Here is an 18,856-nt window from a genome sequence, read left to right on the forward strand (position 1 = left end):
TCTCTACACACCGAGACAGTCTGGGACAGAGTATTCAGTAATATCCCAGGGCTGAGTGTCTCTACGTTTCACTCTCTCTCTCTACACACCGAGACAGTCTGGGACAGAGTATTCAGTAATATCCCAGGGCTGAGTGTCTCTACGTTTCACAATCTCTCTCTCTACACACCGAGACAGTCTGGGACAGAGTATTCAGTAATATCTCAGGGCTGAGTGTCTCTACGTTTCACACTCTCTCTCTCTACACACTGAGACAGTCTGGATAAAGAGTATACAGTTCACCTGCTTCAGTTCAGCAACACTCAGACGATTCAGTCTCCGTAATTTCTTCTTTGATAACTTCGGGAGATCATCCCGTTTTTCCTAATGTGACAGAAGAACATCGTTACAAACGGCTTCAATAACATATCTCAGTCCTCCAGCCTGATTCAGCCTGCTCACAATGTGAACATGCAGACACTGGGTGAGAGATTCACGTGCAATCCCAAACGCGGAGCTTCAGCACCATTCCCCACACAGACTGCACCAAGACCTGGTGGGACTCAGGTCTACACCAACTGAGACCTGTTAACTCACTCAGGCTTGAGAGAAAGCCTGGGTCCGTTCCACTCGGTGACGGGCTCAATCAGGAGGGAATACACATGCTCACACAAGGAAGCAAATGGATTCAGTTTAACATCTTACTGAAAGACAACACCTCCGACAGTGCGGCACTCCCTCAGTACTGACCCTCCGACAGTGCGGCGCTCCCTCAGTACTGACCCTCCGACAGTGCGGCGCTCCCTCAGTACTGACCCTCCGACAGTGCGGCGCTCCCTCAGTACTGACCCTCCGACAGTGCAGCGCTCCCTCAGTACTGACCCTCCGACAGTGCGGCGCTCCCTCAGTACTGACCCTCCGACAGTGCGGCGCTCCCTCAGTACCGACCCTCCGACAGTGCGGCACTCCCTCAGCACTGACCCTCCGACAGTGCGGCGCTCCCTCAGCACTGACCCTCCGACAGTGCAGCACTCCCTCGGCACTGACCCTCCGACAGTGCAGCACTCCCTCGGCACTGACCCTCCGGCAGTGCAGCACTCCCTCGGCACTGACCCTCCGACAGTTCGGCGCTCCCTCAGCAATGACCCTCCAACAGTGCAGCACCTCCTTGGCACTGACCCTCCGACAGTTCGGCGGTCCCTCAGCACTGACCCTCCGACAGTGCGGCGCTCCCCCAGTACTGACCCTCCGACAGTGCGGCGCTCCCTCAGCACTGACCCTCCGACAGTGCGGCGCTCCCTCAGCACTGACCCTCCGACAGTTCGGCACTCCCTCAGTACTGACCCTCCGACAGTTCGGCGCTCCCTCAGCACTGACCCTCCAACAGTGCAGCACCTCCTTGGCACTGACCCTCCGACAGTTCGGCGCTCCCTCAGTACTGATCCTCCGACAGTGCGGCGCTCCCTCAGCACTGACCCTCCGACAGTGCAGCGCTCCCTCAGTACTGACCCTCCGACAATGCGGCGCTCCCTCAGTACTGACCCTCCGACAGTGCGGCGCTCCCTCAGCACTGACCTTCCGACAGTGCGGCACTCCCTCAGTACTGACCCTCCCACAGCGTGGAGCTCTATCATCACTCCACAGGGTGGACCAGCCACCAGCTGATGAACGATTTATCAAGTGAATTCTGAGGGACAGCCAAGCCAAACTCACCACATCCTCGTCACTGTCCAGGTCCTCATCTTCGTCACTGCTCCCCTTTTGTTCTGCCTCAAAGCCCTTTTTCTTCAGCAGCACCGTCGATTCCAGTTTGTCCGTCTTGTCAGGCTCCTTGTCTTTGTCTTTCTTCACATCGTCTGTCAGCTGGAAAAAAATGTCACATGCACAACCATCAGTCACCATAAGACACACTAACTCCTGTTGACCCTGTCCCCCTCAGTGCAGGGACAGCATGGGGAGAGATACTGAGTAAAGCTCCCTACATTTAAGTGTCTATCTTTCATGTTATGAGTGACAGTTGCACACATTTTCCAGCATCATCATGATCAGGTGTCCAGGTAAACAGCAGCGTCGGGCTGGTATCAGTTACCTCAGGACAGGCCAGAGATACAGCCTGCACCCTTCCTGCTGTTGTGTGAGCGTCTGTCTGTCCACGCGCTGTGCTTTCACTCAGTGAACCCTGGAGAACATGGCGCTCAGACACACAGAGCCGGCCCTTACCCTGAAAGACTCGAAAATCCTCTTGAAGTAGATGAAATTTGTGTCAAAGATTTCGGGCTCTGCTGTCACGTACTCGACCTCCACCTCCGACTCGGTGTCTGTCACCCCCAACTTCTCCGCTTTCTCCTGAACTCCGTTCTCCTCGCTCCGATTGGACTTCTTCTTCTTTTTTCTGTTTCGGCGTTTACGATTTTTCTGAAAAGGTAAAAAAACGTTGGTAATCTCACTGTCCGCAAAGAACGTCAGTAATCTCACTGTCCACAAAGAACGTCGGTAATCTCACTGTCCACCAAGAACGTCGGTAATCACACTGACACAAAGAACGTCGGTAATCTCACTGTCCACAAAGAACGTCGGTAATCTCACTGTCCACAAAGAACGTCGGTAATCTCACTGTCCACAAAGAACGTCGGTAATCTCACTGTCCACAAAGAACATCGGTAATCTCACTGTCCACCAAAAACGTCGGTAATCTCACTGTCCACCAAAAACGTCGGTAATCTCACTGTCCACCAAAAACGTCGGTAATCTCACTGTCCACAAAGAACGTCGGTAATCTCACTGTCCACAAAGAACGTCGGTAATCTCACTGTCCACAAAGAACGTCGGTAATCTCACTGTCCACAAAGAACGTCGGTAATCTCACTGTCCACAAAGAACGTCGGTAATCTCACTGTCCACAAAGAACGTCGGTAATCTCACTGTCCACAAAGAACGTCGGTAATCTCACTGTCCACAAAGAACGTCGGTAATCTCACTGTCCTCAAAGAACGTCGGTAATCTCACTGTCCACAAAGAACGTCGGTAATCTCACTGTCCACAAAGAACGTCGGTAATCTCACTGTCCACCAAGAACGTCGGTAATCTCACTGTCCACCAAGAACGTCGGTAATCTCACTGTCCACAAAGAACGTCGGTAATCTCACTGTCCACCAAGAACGTCGGTAATCTCACTGTCCACCAAGAACGTCGGTAATCTCACTGTCCACAAAGAACGTCGGTAATCTCACTGTCCACAAAGAACGTCGGTAATCTCACTGTCCGTCAAAAACGTCGGTTATCTCACTGTCCACAAAATCGAGGTGAATGTTTCAACTGAGTCGAAAGGCTTGAATTTCTAACGCACCCTTCCACCACCTCAGGACGTCCCAAAGCATCTCACAGGCAATGAAGGACTTTTTTCGGAACTATGCTCACTGTTGTGATGTAGGAAACTCAGCAGCCCGTTTACACACAGCGAGATCCCACAAACAGCAATGTGATAATGACCCAGATCATCTGTTTTTAGTGATGTTGGTTGAGGGATAAATATTGGCCCCAGGACACCAGGGAGAACTCCCCCCTGCTCTTCTTCCAATAGTGGCCGTGGGATCTTTTACACCCACCCGAGAGGGCAGACGGGGCTTCGGTTTAATGTCTCATCCTGAAAGATGGCACCTCCGACAGTGCAGCGCTCCCTCAGCACTGACCCTCTGACAGTGCGGCGCTTCCCTCAGCATTGATCCTCCGACAGTGCGACGCTCCCTCAGCATTGACCCCCCGACAGTGAGGTGCTCCCTCAGCATTGACCCTCCGACAGTGTGGCGCTCCCTCAGCACTGACCCTCCGACAGTGTGACGCTCCCTCAGCACTGACCCTCCGAGGGGAGCTGGCGGTGAGCCAGCACTGACAGTCAGAGTTGGCCTAAATTAGGGCTCCCAGTTTCGAGTGATATTTACACCTAGAACCTTCTGATGTTGTGTAGACACAAGAGGGAGCTGCCCGCTGAGCCAGGGCTGAGGGTCGAGGATGGAGAGAAACAATTTCTGCTGGCGTGTGGGCTGACCACACAATCACACTGCAAATACTGACAGTGGGAGAGAGGGAGAGGTTTCATCCACCGTCACAAACCTCTTTCTTCGATAGCGAGGACACAAGTTCCTCCTCTTCAGTATCAGCTGGGGTTAGAGTGGCTCCTGTTGCTGCATCGATCTCGTCTGTGGAAATACAAGCAGAATTCAGCAACAAGAAGCCAGAGTTGATCTCACCTCCACTCATTCACTGCCTCAGGTGCTTGCTCACTACAGAGGTTCAGTGTAACCTTGCCATTTCAACTCAGTGCCTCACAGGTTCCCGATAACAGCACGGGGTTAGATACAGAGTAAAGCTCCCTCTACACTGTCCCCATCAATCACTCCCAGGACAGGTACAGCACGGGGTTAGATACAGAGTAAAGCTCCCTCTACACCGTCCCCATCAAACACTCCCAGGACAGGTACAGCACGGGGTTAGATACACAGTAAAGCTCCCTCTACACTGTCCCCATCAAACACTCCCAGGGCAGGTACAGCACGGGGTTAGATACAGAGTAAATCTCCCTCTACACTGTCCCCATCAATCACTCCCAGGACAGGTACAGCACGGGGTTAGATACAGAGTAAAGCTCCCTCTACACTGACCCATCAAACACTCCCAGGACAGGTACTGCTTTCGGTTGGATACACAGTAAAGCTCCCTCTTCACTGTCCCCATCAAACACTCCCAGCACAGGTACAGCACGGAGTTAGATACAGAGTAAAGCCCCCTCTACACCGTCCCCATCAAACACTCCCAGGACAGGTACAGCACGGGGTTAGATACACAGTAAAGCTCCCTCTACACTGTCCCTATCAAACACTTCCAGGACAGGTACAGCACGGGGTTAGATACAGAGTAAAGCTCCCTCTACACTGTCCCCATCAAACACTCCCAGGACAGGTACAGCACGGGGTTAGATACAGAGTAAAGCTCCCTCTACACTGTCCCCATCAAACACTCCCAGGACAGGTACAGCACGGGGTTAGATACAGAGTAAAACTCCCTCTACACTGTCCCCATCAAACACTCCCAGGACAGGTACAGCACGGGGTTAGATACAGAGTAAAGCCCCCACTACACCGTCCCCATCAAACACTCCCAGGACAGGTACAGCACGGGGTTAGATACAGTGTAAAGCTCCCTCTATACTGTCCCCATCAAACACTCCCAGGACAGGTACAGCACGGGGTTAGATACAGAGTAAAGCTCCCTCTACACCGTCCCCATCAAACACTCCCAGGACAGGTACAGCACGGGGTTAGATACAGAGTAAAACTCCCTTTACACTGTCCCCATCAAACAGTCCCAGGACAGGTACAGCACGGGGTTAGATACAGAGTAAAACCCAAGTTCCCTGTACACTTTTCCTTCTGATCCACATACCTGAAGCCTCTGCTGATGCTGTGAGTTCCACCTGGCGTTGCTCTTTGAGCTGAAGGATCTTCTCCAGGACTTGGGGGATTCTTGGACCAGGGCCCGCGTCATCACTCTGCATGATAAGAATCTGTTTATTACGCTGTGTCTGATCACTGCAACACCCACCCAGGTCTGTCTTACTGCAAGCGTTCCCTCAGGGGCTGGATATATGACGTAAACCCACATCACTCACTCACCGTTCACTCACTGGCCACAGACCTGATGGAGGGTCACTCAGCAATGCTGCACGTGTCTATGATGCGTGCGTGCACACACACACAGGGCTGACGTAGGCATGTTCCCACTTCTGGGGGGGGCCAGCAACATTAGACAGTCACTAATAATTCCAATCGGGAATTCAGGAGAATCGTCTTCACCCAGACAGTGGGGAAAGCGTGGAACCCGCTCCCACGGGGAGAGGTTGAGTTGTATAGTATAGAGACATTTAAGGGTGAAAGCTGGATGAACACACAAGAGATTGGAACAGAAGGATATGGTGATAGGGGGAGGTGAAGGCGAGGTGTGTGGACACATGAAGATGCGAATTAGGAATGGCCCATCTTGAGCCTGCTCCGCCACTGAATACGATCATGGCTGATCTGATTGTAACCTCTACCCCACATTCCCGCCTCCCCCCGATAACCCTTCACCCCCTTGTTATTGAACAATCTCTCCAGTTCTGTCTTAAAAATATTCAAAGACTCTGCTTCCACTGCCTTCTGAGCAACAAGAGTTTCAAAGACTCATGAGTCCCAGAGAAAAAATTGCTCATCTCTGCCTTAAATGAGCGACCCCTTATTTTTAAAACGTGGCCCCTAGTTCTAGATCCCCCCACAAGAGGAAACATCTTTAGTGGGGGGAGTAGGCAGGCACTTTTGCAGCCGTAGACGTGACTTCAGGAAGATATGTTGCCTCCCGGGTGCCAGGGTCAAGGATGTCACGGAACGGCTGCTGGGCCTTCTGAAGGGGGAGGGTGAACAGCCAGTGGTCGTGGTCCATGTTGGGACCAATGACATAGGAAGAAAGAGAAATGAGGTCCTGCAGGCAGACTTTAGGGAGTTAGGTAGGAAATTGAAAAGCAGGACTTCAAAGGCTGTAATCTCTGGATTACTCCCAGCACCGCACAGTAGTGAGTATAGGAACAGAGGGATAGAGCAGATGAATGCTCGGCTGGAGAGATGGTGCAGGAGGGAGGGCTTTAGATTCCTGGGGCATTGGTCCCGTTTCTGGGGGAGGTGGGACCTGTACAAGTTGGACGGGTTACATCTGAACAGGAACGGGACCAACACCCTCGCGGAGAAGGTTGCTAATGCTGTTGGGGTGGATTTAAACTAAATTGGCAGGGGGATGGGATCCTGAAAAGCAGTTCAGAGGGGAGAGAAGCTGGGATTGAATTAGAAGTTAAAACGCTAGTGAGAGAGTCTGGAAGGCAGGGGAAACATAGGCGAGATAAAAAAGTAGAGAGCTTAGTGAGGCTAAATGGAATATATTTTAATACAAGGAGCCTGCGGAATAAGACAGACAAGCTGAGGGCACAGATAGGCACAGGGAGTGTATAGCTATAACTGAGACTTGGCTAAACGAAGGGCAGGATTGGCAGCTCAACATTCCTGGTTACGGGGTATTCAGGCAAGGGAGAGAGGGGGATAGAAGAGGAGGGGGGTGGTCACAATATTGATCAAGGAATCAATTCTAGCAGTGAGGAGGGGTGGTATCCTAGAAGGATCATCAGATGAGGCCATATGGGTAGAGGTAAAAAAACACAAAAGGGGCAAACACACTGTACTATAGGCCCACAAACAGTCAGGGAGTGTTAGAGGGTCAAATATGTATTCAAATTTCAGAGAAGTGTAAGAATAATAAGGCAGTAATAGGAGGAGATTTTAAATACACAAATATTAATTGGGATAGTTTTAGGGTAAGGTAGGGAGGGAGCAAAATTCTTCTGTTGGATCCAGAAGAACTTTTTTAGCCAATACATAGAAAGCCCAACAAGGGAGGGGGTAGTTCTGGGCCTAATATTCAGAAATGTGCTCAGGCAGGCAGAAGGTGTATCAGTCGGGGAGCATTTTGGGGATAGTGACCATAACTCAGATTTAGGATAGTTATAGAAAAGGATAAGGTTGGGGCGGGAATAAAAGTTCTAAACTGGGGAAAGGCTAATTTTACGAAGATGAAATACGATTTGGCCCAAGTGGACTGGGAGCAGCTACTTGCAGATAAAACTGTCAGAGCAGTGGGAGGTATTCAAGGAGGTAATAGCTAGAGTACAGGAAAAATATGTTCCTGTAAAGAACACAAGAGCATAAAAACTAGGAGGTGTAGGCAATTCAGCAATTCAGCCCCTCGAGCCTGCTCCACCATTCAATATGATCATGGCTGATCTCATTTCGGCCTCAACTCCAATTTCCCGCCCTCTCCCCATAACCTTTCAACCTGTTACTAATTAAAAATCTGTCAATCTCCTCCTTAAATTTATTCAGTGTCCTGACATCCACTGCACTCTGAGGTATTGAAATCCACAGATTCATGACCCTTTGAGAAAAGTAATTCCCTTTATCCCTGATTTAAATCTACCATCCCTTAGCCTAAAATGATGGCCTCTCACTCTAGAATGCCCCACAAGGGGAAACATCCACTTTGTCTATCCCCTTTAGCATCTTATATACCTCAATTAGATCTCCTCTCATCCTTCTGAACTCTAGCGGGTATAGGCCTAAACTGCTCAATCTCTCCTCATAAGATAAGCCCCACATCTTTGGAATCCATCTAGTGAACCTCCTCTGAACCACCTCCAGTGCACCTACAACCATCCTCAAGTAAGGGGACCAAAACTGTGCACAGTACTCCAGGTGCAGTCTCACCAATGCCTTAAACAGTTGCAACAACACTTCCCTATTTTTATACTCTATTCCTTTAGCAATAAATGCCAAAATTCCATTTGCCTTCCTTATTACCTGCTGTACCTGCATACTAGCTTTCAGCGATTCATGCACCAGGACACCCAGATCCCTCTGCACTGAAGCACTCTGAAGTTTCTCTCCATTTAAATAATGAATTACCTTTTCATTCTTCTGACCAAAATGGATAACCTCACATTTATCCACGTTAACCTCCATCTGCCAAATTTTTGGCCCATTCACCCAACCTGTCCATATCTGTGGGTAAATTTCTTATTTCTTCATTGCAACTTACTTTTACATCTGCAAATTTAGCTATAGTACCTTCTATCCCTGAATCCAAGTCATTAATATAGATTGTAAATAGTTGGGGCCCAAGGACTAAACCCTGTGGCACCCCACTAGTTACAGCTTGCCATCTAGAAAAAGGCCCATTTATCCCAACTCTCTACTTTCTGACAAAGGGGGGGACCAAGTCCAAAGAACTCTGGATGTCAAGGGACATAAAGGTTAGGATTAAGAAAAAAAAAGCTTATGGCAGATACCGAGGGCTCAATACAGCAGAGTCCCTGGAGGTGTATAAAAATTGTAGGGGGGAACTTAATCAGGAAATTAGGAAAGCTAAGAGAGTGCATGAGAAAGCATTGATGGGTAGAATAAAGGAAAACCCAAAGGGGTTTTTTAAATTTGGAGCAAGAAAATAACTAGGGAAAGAGTAGGGCCAATTAGGAACCATGGAGGTAACGTGTGTGGACCCCGAAGACATGGGTACAGTCCTCAATGAATACCTTGCATCGGTCTTCATAATGGAAAGAGACGACGTAGGTATAGACAACAAGGTGGAGGACTGTGAAATATTAGAGGAAATTAACATAGAGAGGAGGTACTAGTGGGTTTAGCAGCCTTAAAAGTGGATAAATCCACAGGCCCGGATGAGATGTAACCCAGGCTGTTGAGGGAGGCAAGGGAAGAGATATCAGAGGCCCTGGCAGTATTTTTCAAATCATCTCTGGCCACAGGTAAGATGCCAGAGGACTGGAGAACTGCTAATGTTGTCCCATTATTAAAAAAGGGAGGAATAGACTAGGAAATCACAGTCTAACCTCAGTGGTGGGGAAGTTACTAGGAAGAATTCTGAGGGACAGAATATATCTGCATTTGGAGAGATACGGATTGATCAGGAATAGTCAGCATGGATTTGTGAAGGGAAGATCATGTTTGACAAATTTGATTGAATTTTTTGAGAAGGTAACCAGGAGTGTTGATGCGGGTAATGCGTTTGATGTAGTTCACAGGAACTTTAGCAAGGCTTTTGATAAGGTCCCTCATGGCAGACTGGTCAAGAAAGTAAGAGCCCATGGGATCCAAGGCAAAGTGGCACATTGGATCCAAAATTGGCTGAGAGGCAGGAAGCAGAGGGTGATGGTAGAGGGATGTTTCTGTGACTGGAAATCTGTTTCCAGTGGGGTTCCACAGGGCTCAGTGCTGGGGTCCTTGCTGTTTGTGGTGGACATAAATGATTTGGATTTAAATGTAGGGGGTATGATTTAGAAGTTCATGGGTGACACAAAAATTGGTAGAGTGGTAAATAGTGAGGAGGATAGCTGTAAACTGCAGGAGGATCTCAATGGACTGGTCAGGTGGGCAGAGCAGTGGCAAATGGAATTCAACCCGGAAAAGTGTGAGGTAATGCACTTGGGGAGGGCTAACAAGGCAAGGGATTACACTATGAATGGTAGGACCCTGGAAAGTACTGAAGATCAGAAGGACCTTGGTGTGCATGTCCACAGATCCCTGAATGTAGCGAGACAGGTAGATAAGGTGGTTAAGAAGGCATATGGGATACTTGCCTTTATTAACCGAGGTATAGAATACAAGAGCAGGGAGGTGATGCTGGAACTGTATAAAACGCTGGTTAGGCCACAACTGGAGTATTGTGTGCAGCTCCGGACAGCACATTGTAGGAAGGATGTGATTGTACTGGAGAGGGTGCAGAGGAGATTTACCAGGATGCTGCCTGGGCTGGAGAGTCTGAGCTATGAGGAAAGATTGGATAGGCTGGGGTTGTTTTCCTTGGAGCAGTGAAGGTTGAGAGGGGAACTGATAGAGGTGTATAAGATTCTGAGGGACATAGATAGGGTGGACAGGAAGCCACTTTTTCCATTAGTAGAGGGGTCAATAACTAGGGGGCAGAGATTTAAGGTAGCAGGTAGAAGATAAGAGGGGAGTTGAGGAGAAAGTCTTTCACCCAGAGGGTGGTGGGAGTCAGGAACTCTCTGCCTGAAAGGGTGGTTGAGTCAGAAACTCTCGTAACATTTAAGAAGTATTTAGATATTCACTTGCGTTGTCATAGCCTCCGGGGCTATGGGCCAAGGGCTGGAAAATGGGATTAGTGTCGTCAGATCTTTATTGACCGGCGAGGACATGATGGGCTGAATGGCCTCCTTCTGTGATGTAAACATCTCTGAGTCTATTTTCTCCACATCCACCCTGTCGAGACCCCTCAGGATTTTAAAGGGTTCAATCAAGTCGCCTCTTACTCTCCTAAACTCCAGTGGGTACAATCCTAACCTGTCCAAGCTTTCCTCATGAGACAGCCCACCCATTCCTGGTATGAGTCTGGTAAACCTTCTCTGAACTGCTTCTAACGCATTTACATCCTTCCTTTAATAAGGAGACCAGTACTGTACACAATACTCCAGATGTTCTCTCACCAGTGCCCTGTACAACTGAAGTATAACCTCCCTACTTCTGTAATTAATTCCCCTCACAATAAACAATAACATTCTATGAGCTTTCCTAATTCCCTGCTGTACCTGTATACTAGCTGTTTGTGATTCATGCACTAGGACACCCAGATCCCTCTGCATCTCAGTGCTCCTCAATCTCTCACCATTTAGATAATAAGCTTCTTTTTTTATTCTTCCTGCCAAAATGGACAATTTCACATTTGCCCAATTTTACTCCATTTGCCAGATTTTTGCCCACTTATGCCCTCTTCACAATTTACTTTCCTACCTATCTTTGTGTCATTAGCAAATTTAGCAACCATTCCTTCGGTCCCTTCATCCAAGTCAATGATATAAATTGTAAACAGTTGAGGCCCCAGCACCGATCCCTGTGGCACATCCTACCAACCAGAAAAAGACCCATTTATGCCTACTCACTGTTTCCTGTTAGCCAGCCAATCCTCTATCCTTGCTCATGTGGAGCAGAAACACTGGAATAGACAAGACAGGATGTGGCAAATGACCCGTTTGTGCGCAGTGTGTAATCCGGTTACCTCTCTGTTCTCTTCACCAGGTGGTGGGGGAGGTCCTCGAAGGCGTGGTCCCAAGCTGGGCGCAGTTAATGGAGCAGGAGCCACTGAGACGACAGGTCGCACAGCCGAGAGGGGTATAGGCACAGGGGAACCTGTAACTGTTGTGGAGTTGAAGGCACCAGAGAGAAAAATCATGAATTTAAAGAGGAAATACACTCTAAACAACACCCAGTATTTACATAAAACATTTATATAATCAAGCATCCTTAGCACCTCTGATTATCAAATCCCGAGTGTCATAAGAAGTATCAGGGACAGGTTGGGGGAGGGAAAGAGAGAGAGAGTGTGGGGGGAGGGAAAGAGAGAGAGTGGGGGGAGGGAAAGAGAGAGAGTGGGGGGAGGGAAAGAGAGAGAGTGGGGGGAGGGAAAGAGAGAGAGTGGGGGGAGGGAAAGAGAGAGAGTGGGGGGAGGGAAGGAGAGATGGGGGAGAGAGAGGGAGAGAGAGAGAGATAAGGGGAGAGAGAGAGATGGGGGAGAGAGAGAGAGAGAGATGGGGGAGAGAGAGATAGGGAGGAGAGAGCGAGAGGGGGGAGAGAGCGAGAGGGGGGAGAGAGCGAGAGGGGGGAGAGAGCGAGAGGGGGGAGAGAGCGAGAGGGGGGAGAGAGCGAGAGGGGGGAGAGAGCGAGAGGGGGGAGAGAGCGAGAGGGGGGAGAGAGCGAGAGGGGGGAGAGAGCGAGAGGGGGGAGAGAGCGAGAGGGGGGAGAGAGCGAGAGGGGGGAGAGAGCGAGAGGGGGGAGAGAGCGAGAGGGGGGAGAGAGCGAGAGGGGGGAGAGAGCGAGAGGGGGGAGAGAGCGAGAGGGGGGAGAGAGCGAGAGGGGGGAGAGAGCGAGAGGGGGGAGAGAGCGAGAGGGGGGAGAGAGCGAGAGGGGGGAGAGAGCGAGAGGGGGGGAGAGAGCGAGAGGGGGGAGAGAGCGAGAGGGGGGAGAGAGCGAGAGGGGGGAGAGAGCGAGAGGGGGGAGAGAGCGAGAGGGGGGAGAGCGAGAGGGGGGAGAGCGAGAGGGGGGAGAGCGAGAGGGGGGGAGAGAGAGAGGGGGGGAGAGAGAGAGGGGGGGAGAGAGAGAGGAGGGAGAGCGAGAGGGGGGGAGAGAGGAGGGAGAGCGAGAGGGGGAGAGCGAGAGGGGGGAGAGCGAGAGGGGGGAGAGCGAGAGGGGGGGAGAGAGAGAGGGGGGGAGAGAGAGAGGGGGAGAGCGAGAGGGGGGAGAGAGAGAGGGGGGAGAGAGAGAGGGGGGAGAGAGAGAGGGGGGAGAGAGCGAGATGGGGGAGAGAGCGAGAGGGGGGAGAGAGAGAGGTGGGAGAGAGAGAGGGGGAGAGCGAGAGGGGGGAGAGAGAGAGGGGGGGAGAGAGAGAGGGGGGGAGAGAGAGAGGGGGGGAGAGCGAGAGGGGGGGAGAGAGAGAGGGGGGGAGAGAGCGAGGGGGGAGAGAGAGAGGGGGGAGAGAGGGGGGGAGAGCGAGAGGGGGGCAGAGAGAGAGGGGGGGAGAGAGAGAGGGGGGAGAGAGAGAGGGGGAGAGCGAGAGGGGGGAGAGAGAGAGGGGGGAGAGAGCGAGATGGGGGAAGAGAGCGAGAGGGGGGAGAGAGAGAGGTGGGAGAGAGAGGGGGGGAGAGCGAGAGGGGGGAGAGAGAGAGGGGGGGAGAGAGAGAGGGGGGAGAGCGAGAGGGGGGGAGAGAGAGAGGGGGGAGAGAGCGAGGGGGGAGAGAGAGAGGGGGGAGAGAGAGAGGGGGGAGAGAGGGGGGGAGAGCGAGAGGGGGGGAGAGAGAGAGGGGGGAGAGAGAGAGGGGGAGAGCGAGAGGGGGGAGAGAGAGAGGGGGGAGAGAGCGAGAGGGGGGAGAGAGCGAGGGGGAGAGCGAGAGGGGGGAGAGAGCGAGGGAGAGAGCGAGAGGGGGGAGAGAGCGAGAGGGGGGAGAGAGCGAGAGGGGGGAGAGAGCGAGAGGGGGGAGAGAGCGAGAGGGGGGAGAGAGCGAGAGGGGGGAGAGCGAGAGGGGGGAGAGCGAGAGGGGGGAGAGCGAGAGGGGGGAGAGCGAGAGGGGGGAGAGAGAGAGGGGGGAGAGAGAGAGGGGGAGAGAGAGAGGGGGAGAGAGAGGGGGGGAGAGAGAGGGGGCGAGAGAGAGGGGGGAGAGAGATAGCGAGGGGACGAGAGCGAGATGGGGGAGTGGGAGAGAGAAGGGGGAGTGGGAGAGAGAAGGGGGAGAGAGGGGGCGAGAGAGAGGGGGGGGGAGGGAGAGACCGTGGGGGGAGGGAGAGAGAGAGATAGATAGAGGGGTGGGGAAGGGGTGTGGAGAGGTTTAGGGAGGGAATTCCAGAGCTTACGGCCCAGGCAGCCAATGGTGGAGCGATGGGAATCGGGGGATGGTCAAGAGGCCGGAATTGGAGGAGCGCAGAGATCTCGGAGGGTTCCAGGGCTAACAGTGCAGTGCTCCATCAGCACTGACCCTCCGACAGTGTGGCGCTCCCTCAGCACTGACCCTCCGACAGTGCGGCACTCCCTCAGCACTGACCCTCCGACAGTGCGGCGCTCCCTCAGCACTGACCCTCCGACAGTGCAGCGCTCCCTCAGCACTGACTCTCCGACAGTGCAGCACTCCCTCAGCACTGACCCTCCGACAGTGCGGCACTCCCTCAGCACTGACTCTCCGACAGTGCGGCGCTCCCTCAGCACTGACCCTCCGACAGTGCGGCGCTCCCTCAGCACTGACCCTCCGACAGTGTGGCGCTCCCTCAGCACTGACCCTCCGACAGTGCAGCACTCCCTCAGCACTGACCCTCCGACAGTGCGGCGCTCCCTCAGCACTGACCCTCCGACAGTGCGGCGCTCCCTCAGCACTGACCCTCCGACAGTGCAGCACTCCCTCAGCACTGACCCTCTGACAGTGCAGCACTCCCTCAGCACTGACATGGGGTGCGTTGGCCTACAGTCCGGTGTTTGAGTCTCTGCACAGTGGGGTTTAAACTCATAACCTTCTGACTGGGAGGCGTCTCCATAGCCACTGGCCCTTTACACCATGATCCATTTACCATTCGTGATCTGTTGTGGCCTGTGAGATGCCCGGGCAGAATCAAAACCTTTTTTTTTTATATATAATTCTCTCCCTGAGGTGAGCAGCCAAACACTGGACCTGGTCCTGGATCCTACCAGTGCAGCTCCCCACCCTCACACACCCAACAGGCAGCAGCAGAACCCTCGAGAATCAGTCACAAGCGGTGTAAAACGAACATTACCTCGTGGGCCTAATGTTGGCCGTGGCCCAATCTCCATGGGTCTCGGTCCAGGGGGCCCCTGCTGCATCTGAACCATTTCCTGCTGCTGTCGTTCATGTTCCAGTAAGGCTGCAGCCTGTGAATGCAGAGGAGAGAGAGAGAGAGAGAGAGGGGGAAAGAAGACGGCTTATAGTGAGCAGCAGGATAAAGGTCTAGAGATCATCTATTTGTAGGCGTGTGTGTAGACACTGTACATCCGACCTTCGACACCTCACCATCTGCACCCACCCCATCCCCCACACACAACTCGCCCCTCCACCAACCTTCCAGGTGACCCTACACTCACTCCCACACACTTCCACTCTCACAGGCAGCCCTACACAAGGCCCCTCCCCGAGCCGCTGAGAAAGACAGCCCTACACACACGTGTCCCCGCTCCCTCAATTTCACAGCAGTCCCTCACAGACACGCAGTCTGGCCCCCTCAACGTTGAAGGACCCACAAGGGGGTCAACTTCAATGCCTGACAGAACATTACCCGTTTCTGCTGTTCGAGCAACTCCTGATCTTTGATCTGTTCATCAAACATCCGCTCACCACCCTGGAGGAGAAGAAACAGGTCACAAATTCAAACAAGGCACCTCATGTTCCTGCGAAACGTGCTCAAACGGGGCAGCTCTCAGTGTTAAACACCTGCCATTTCACACCTACTCTGCAAGGTGAGACTGACCTCGACAACTCTAACCGCGAGTGACATTTCAAGCCAGGAGCTTAGTCACCGAGTGTCAGCAAATTCTCACACATGGGAGGGGAAAAGAGTCAGCTTGTCCTGTTCCTCCGATCCCCGAGAGATTTCCCTCTCCCCAACAGGATCGCGATCCCAGACAGATTTCCCTCTCTCCCACAGGATCGCGATCCCAGACAGATTTCTCCCCCTCTCTCCCACAGGATCGCGATCCCAGACAGATTTCCCTCTCTCCTACAGGATCCTGATCCCAGACAGATTTCACTCTCCCCTACAGGATCGCGATCCCAGACAGATTTCCCTCTCTCCTACAGGATCTCGATCCCACACAGATTTCTCCCTCTCCTACAGGATCCTGAACCCTGAGAGTTCCCCCTCTCCCACAGGATCATGATCCCAGAAATATTTCCCATCTCCTACAGGATCACGATCCAAGACAGATTTCCCTCTCTCCCACAGGATCATGATCCCAGACAGATTTCCCTCTCTCCCACAGGATCATGATCCCAGACAGATTTCCCTCTCTCCCACAGGATGACGATCCCAGACCAGTTTCCCTATGTCCTACAGGATCCTGATCCCAGACAGATTTCCATCTCTCCTTCAGATGTGATCTCAGACAGATTTCTCCCTCTTCTACAGGATCGAGATCCCAGACAAGTTTCCCTCTCTCCTACAGGATCACAATCGCAAAGATTTCCACCTTTCCCACAGGATCACGATCCCAGACAGATTTCTCCCCCTCTCTCCCACAGGATCACGATCCCAGACAGATTTCTACCCCTCTCTCTCAAAGGATCACGATCCCAGACAGATTTCTCCCCCTCTCTCTCACAGGATCCCGAACCCAGACAAATTTGCCTCTCTCCCACAGGATCACGATCCCAGACAGATTTCCCTCTCTCCCAAAGGATCTCGATCCCAGACAGACTTCCCTCTCTCCCACAGGATCACGATCCCAGACAAATTACCCTCTCTCCCACAGGATCCTGATCCCAGACAGATTTCCCTCTCTCCTACAGGATCCTGATCCCAGACAGATTTCCCTCTCTCCTACAGGATCCTGATCCCAGACAGATTTCCCTCTCTCCTACAGGATCCTGATCCCAGACAGATTTCCCTCTCTCCTACAGGATCCTGATCCCAGACAGATTTCCCTCTCTCCCACAGGATCATGATCCCAGACAGATTTCCCTCTCTCCCACAGGATGACGATCCCAGACCAGTTTCCCTATGTCCTACAGGATCCTGATCCCAGACAGATTTCCATCTCTCCTTCAGATGTGATCTCAGACAGATTTCTCCCTCTTCTACAGGATCGAGATCCCAGACAAGTTTCCCTCTCTCCTACAGGATCACAATCGCAAAGATTTCCACCTTTCCCACAGGATCACGATCCCAGACAGATTTCTCCCCCTCTCTCCCACAGGATCACGATCCCAGACAGATTTCTACCCCTCTCTCTCAAAGGATCACGATCCCAGACAGATTTCTCCCCCTCTCTCTCACAGGATCCCGAACCCAGACAAATTTGCCTCTCTCCCACAGGATCACGATCCCAGACAGATTTCCCTCTCTCCCAAAGGATCTCGATCCCAGACAGACTTCCCTCTCTCCCACAGGATCACGATCCCAGACAAATTACCCTCTCTCCCACAGGATCCTGATCCCAGACAGATTTCCCTCTCTCCTACAGGATCCTGATCCCAGACAGATTTCCCTCTCTCCTACAGGATCCTGATCCCAGACAGATTTCCCTCTCTCCTACAGGATCCTGATCCCAGACAGATTTCCCTCTCTCCTACAGGATCCTGATCCCAGACAGATTTCCCTCTCTCCTACAGGATCCTGATCTCAGACAGATTTCCCTCTCTCCTACAGGATCACGATCACAGACAGATTACCCTCTCTCCCAAAGGATCTCGATCCCAGACAGACTTCCCTCTCTCCCACAGGATCACGATCCCAGACAAATTACCCTCTCTCCCACAGGATCCTGATCCCAGACAGATTTCCCTCTCTCCTACAGGATCTCGATCCCAGACAGATTTCCCTCTCTCCCACAGGATCACGATCCCAGACAGATTTCCCTCTCTTCCACAGGATCACGATCCCAGACAGATTTCCCTCTCTTCCACAGGATCGCGATGCCAGACAGATTTCCCTCTCTCCCACAGGATCACGATCCCAGACAGATTTCCCTCTCTCCTACAGAATCACGATCCCAGACAGATTTCCCTCTCTCCTACAGAATCACGATCCCAGACAGATTTCCCTCTCTCCTACAGAATCACGATCCCAGACAGATTTCCCTCTCTCCTACAGAATCACGATCCCAGACAGATTTCCCTCTCTCCTACAGGATCGCGATCCCAGACAGATTTCCCTCTCTCCAACAGGATCCTGATCCCAGACAGATTTCCCTCTCTCCTACAGGATCATGATCCCAGACAGATTTCCCTCTCTCCTACAGGGTCACGATCCCAGACAGATTTCCCTCTCCCCTACAGGATCATTATCCCAGAGAATTGTCCCTCCCTACTACAGGATCCTGATCCCAGACAGATTTCCCTCTCCCCTACAGGATAGCGATCCCAGACAGATTTCCCTCTCTCCTACAGGATCACGATCCCAGACAGATTTCCCTCTCTCCCACAGAATCCTGATCCCAGACAGATTTCCCTCTCTCCTACAGGATCCCGATCATAGACAGATTTCCTTCTCTCCTACAGGATCATGATCCCAGACAGATTTCCCTCTTCCCTCCAGGATCATGATCCCAGACAGATTTCCCTCTCTCCTACAGGATCATGATCCCAGACAGATTTCCCTCTCTCCTATAGGATCGTGATCCCAGACAGATTTCACACTCTCCTACAGGAACCCGATCATAGACAGATTTCCTTCTCTCCCACAGGATCATGATCCCAGACAGATTTCCCTCTCTCCTATAGGATCGTGATCCCAGACAGATTTCCCTCTCTCCTATAGGATCGCGATCCCAGACAGATTTCCCTCTCTCCTACAGGATCACGATCCCAGACAGATTTCCCTCTATCCTACAGGATCATGATCCCAGACAGATTTCACTCTCTCCTATAGGATCGCGATCCCAAACAGATTTCACTCTCCTACAGGAATCCGATCACAGACAGATTTCCCTCTCTCCCACAGGATCGTGATCCCAGAAAAATTTCCCTCTCTCCCAAAGGATCCCCATCCCGGAGAGAGTTACCCCTCTCCCA

General features: G+C 52.1%; 1 protein-coding gene across 2 annotated transcripts in view; it reads right to left on the minus strand.

Moving 5' to 3' along the window:
• The window catches only part of sf3b2 (splicing factor 3b, subunit 2), a 110,471-nt gene that overhangs the window by 27,117 nt on the left and 64,498 nt on the right, over window positions 1–18,856 (minus strand). The window contains exons 5-12 of one of the 2 annotated variants that reach the window (XM_041182040.1): window positions 15,405–15,467; window positions 14,889–15,003; window positions 11,635–11,771; window positions 5,419–5,524; window positions 4,090–4,175; window positions 2,200–2,394; window positions 1,693–1,842; window positions 283–363 (exon numbers count right to left, since the gene is read on the minus strand). In XM_041182040.1, coding sequence (XP_041037974.1) covers window positions 283–363; window positions 1,693–1,842; window positions 2,200–2,394; window positions 4,090–4,175; window positions 5,419–5,524; window positions 11,635–11,771; window positions 14,889–15,003; window positions 15,405–15,467 — 933 coding nt within the window. The remainder of the gene's footprint in view (window positions 1–282; window positions 364–1,692; window positions 1,843–2,199; window positions 2,395–4,089; window positions 4,176–5,418; window positions 5,525–11,634; window positions 11,772–14,888; window positions 15,004–15,404; window positions 15,468–18,856) is intronic. The other variant, XM_041182042.1, reaches the window with a different exon arrangement.

This window comes from Carcharodon carcharias, assembly GCF_017639515.1.
Source record: "Carcharodon carcharias isolate sCarCar2 chromosome 37 unlocalized genomic scaffold, sCarCar2.pri SUPER_37_unloc_2, whole genome shotgun sequence".
Classification (NCBI taxonomy): domain Eukaryota; kingdom Metazoa; phylum Chordata; class Chondrichthyes; order Lamniformes; family Lamnidae; genus Carcharodon; species Carcharodon carcharias.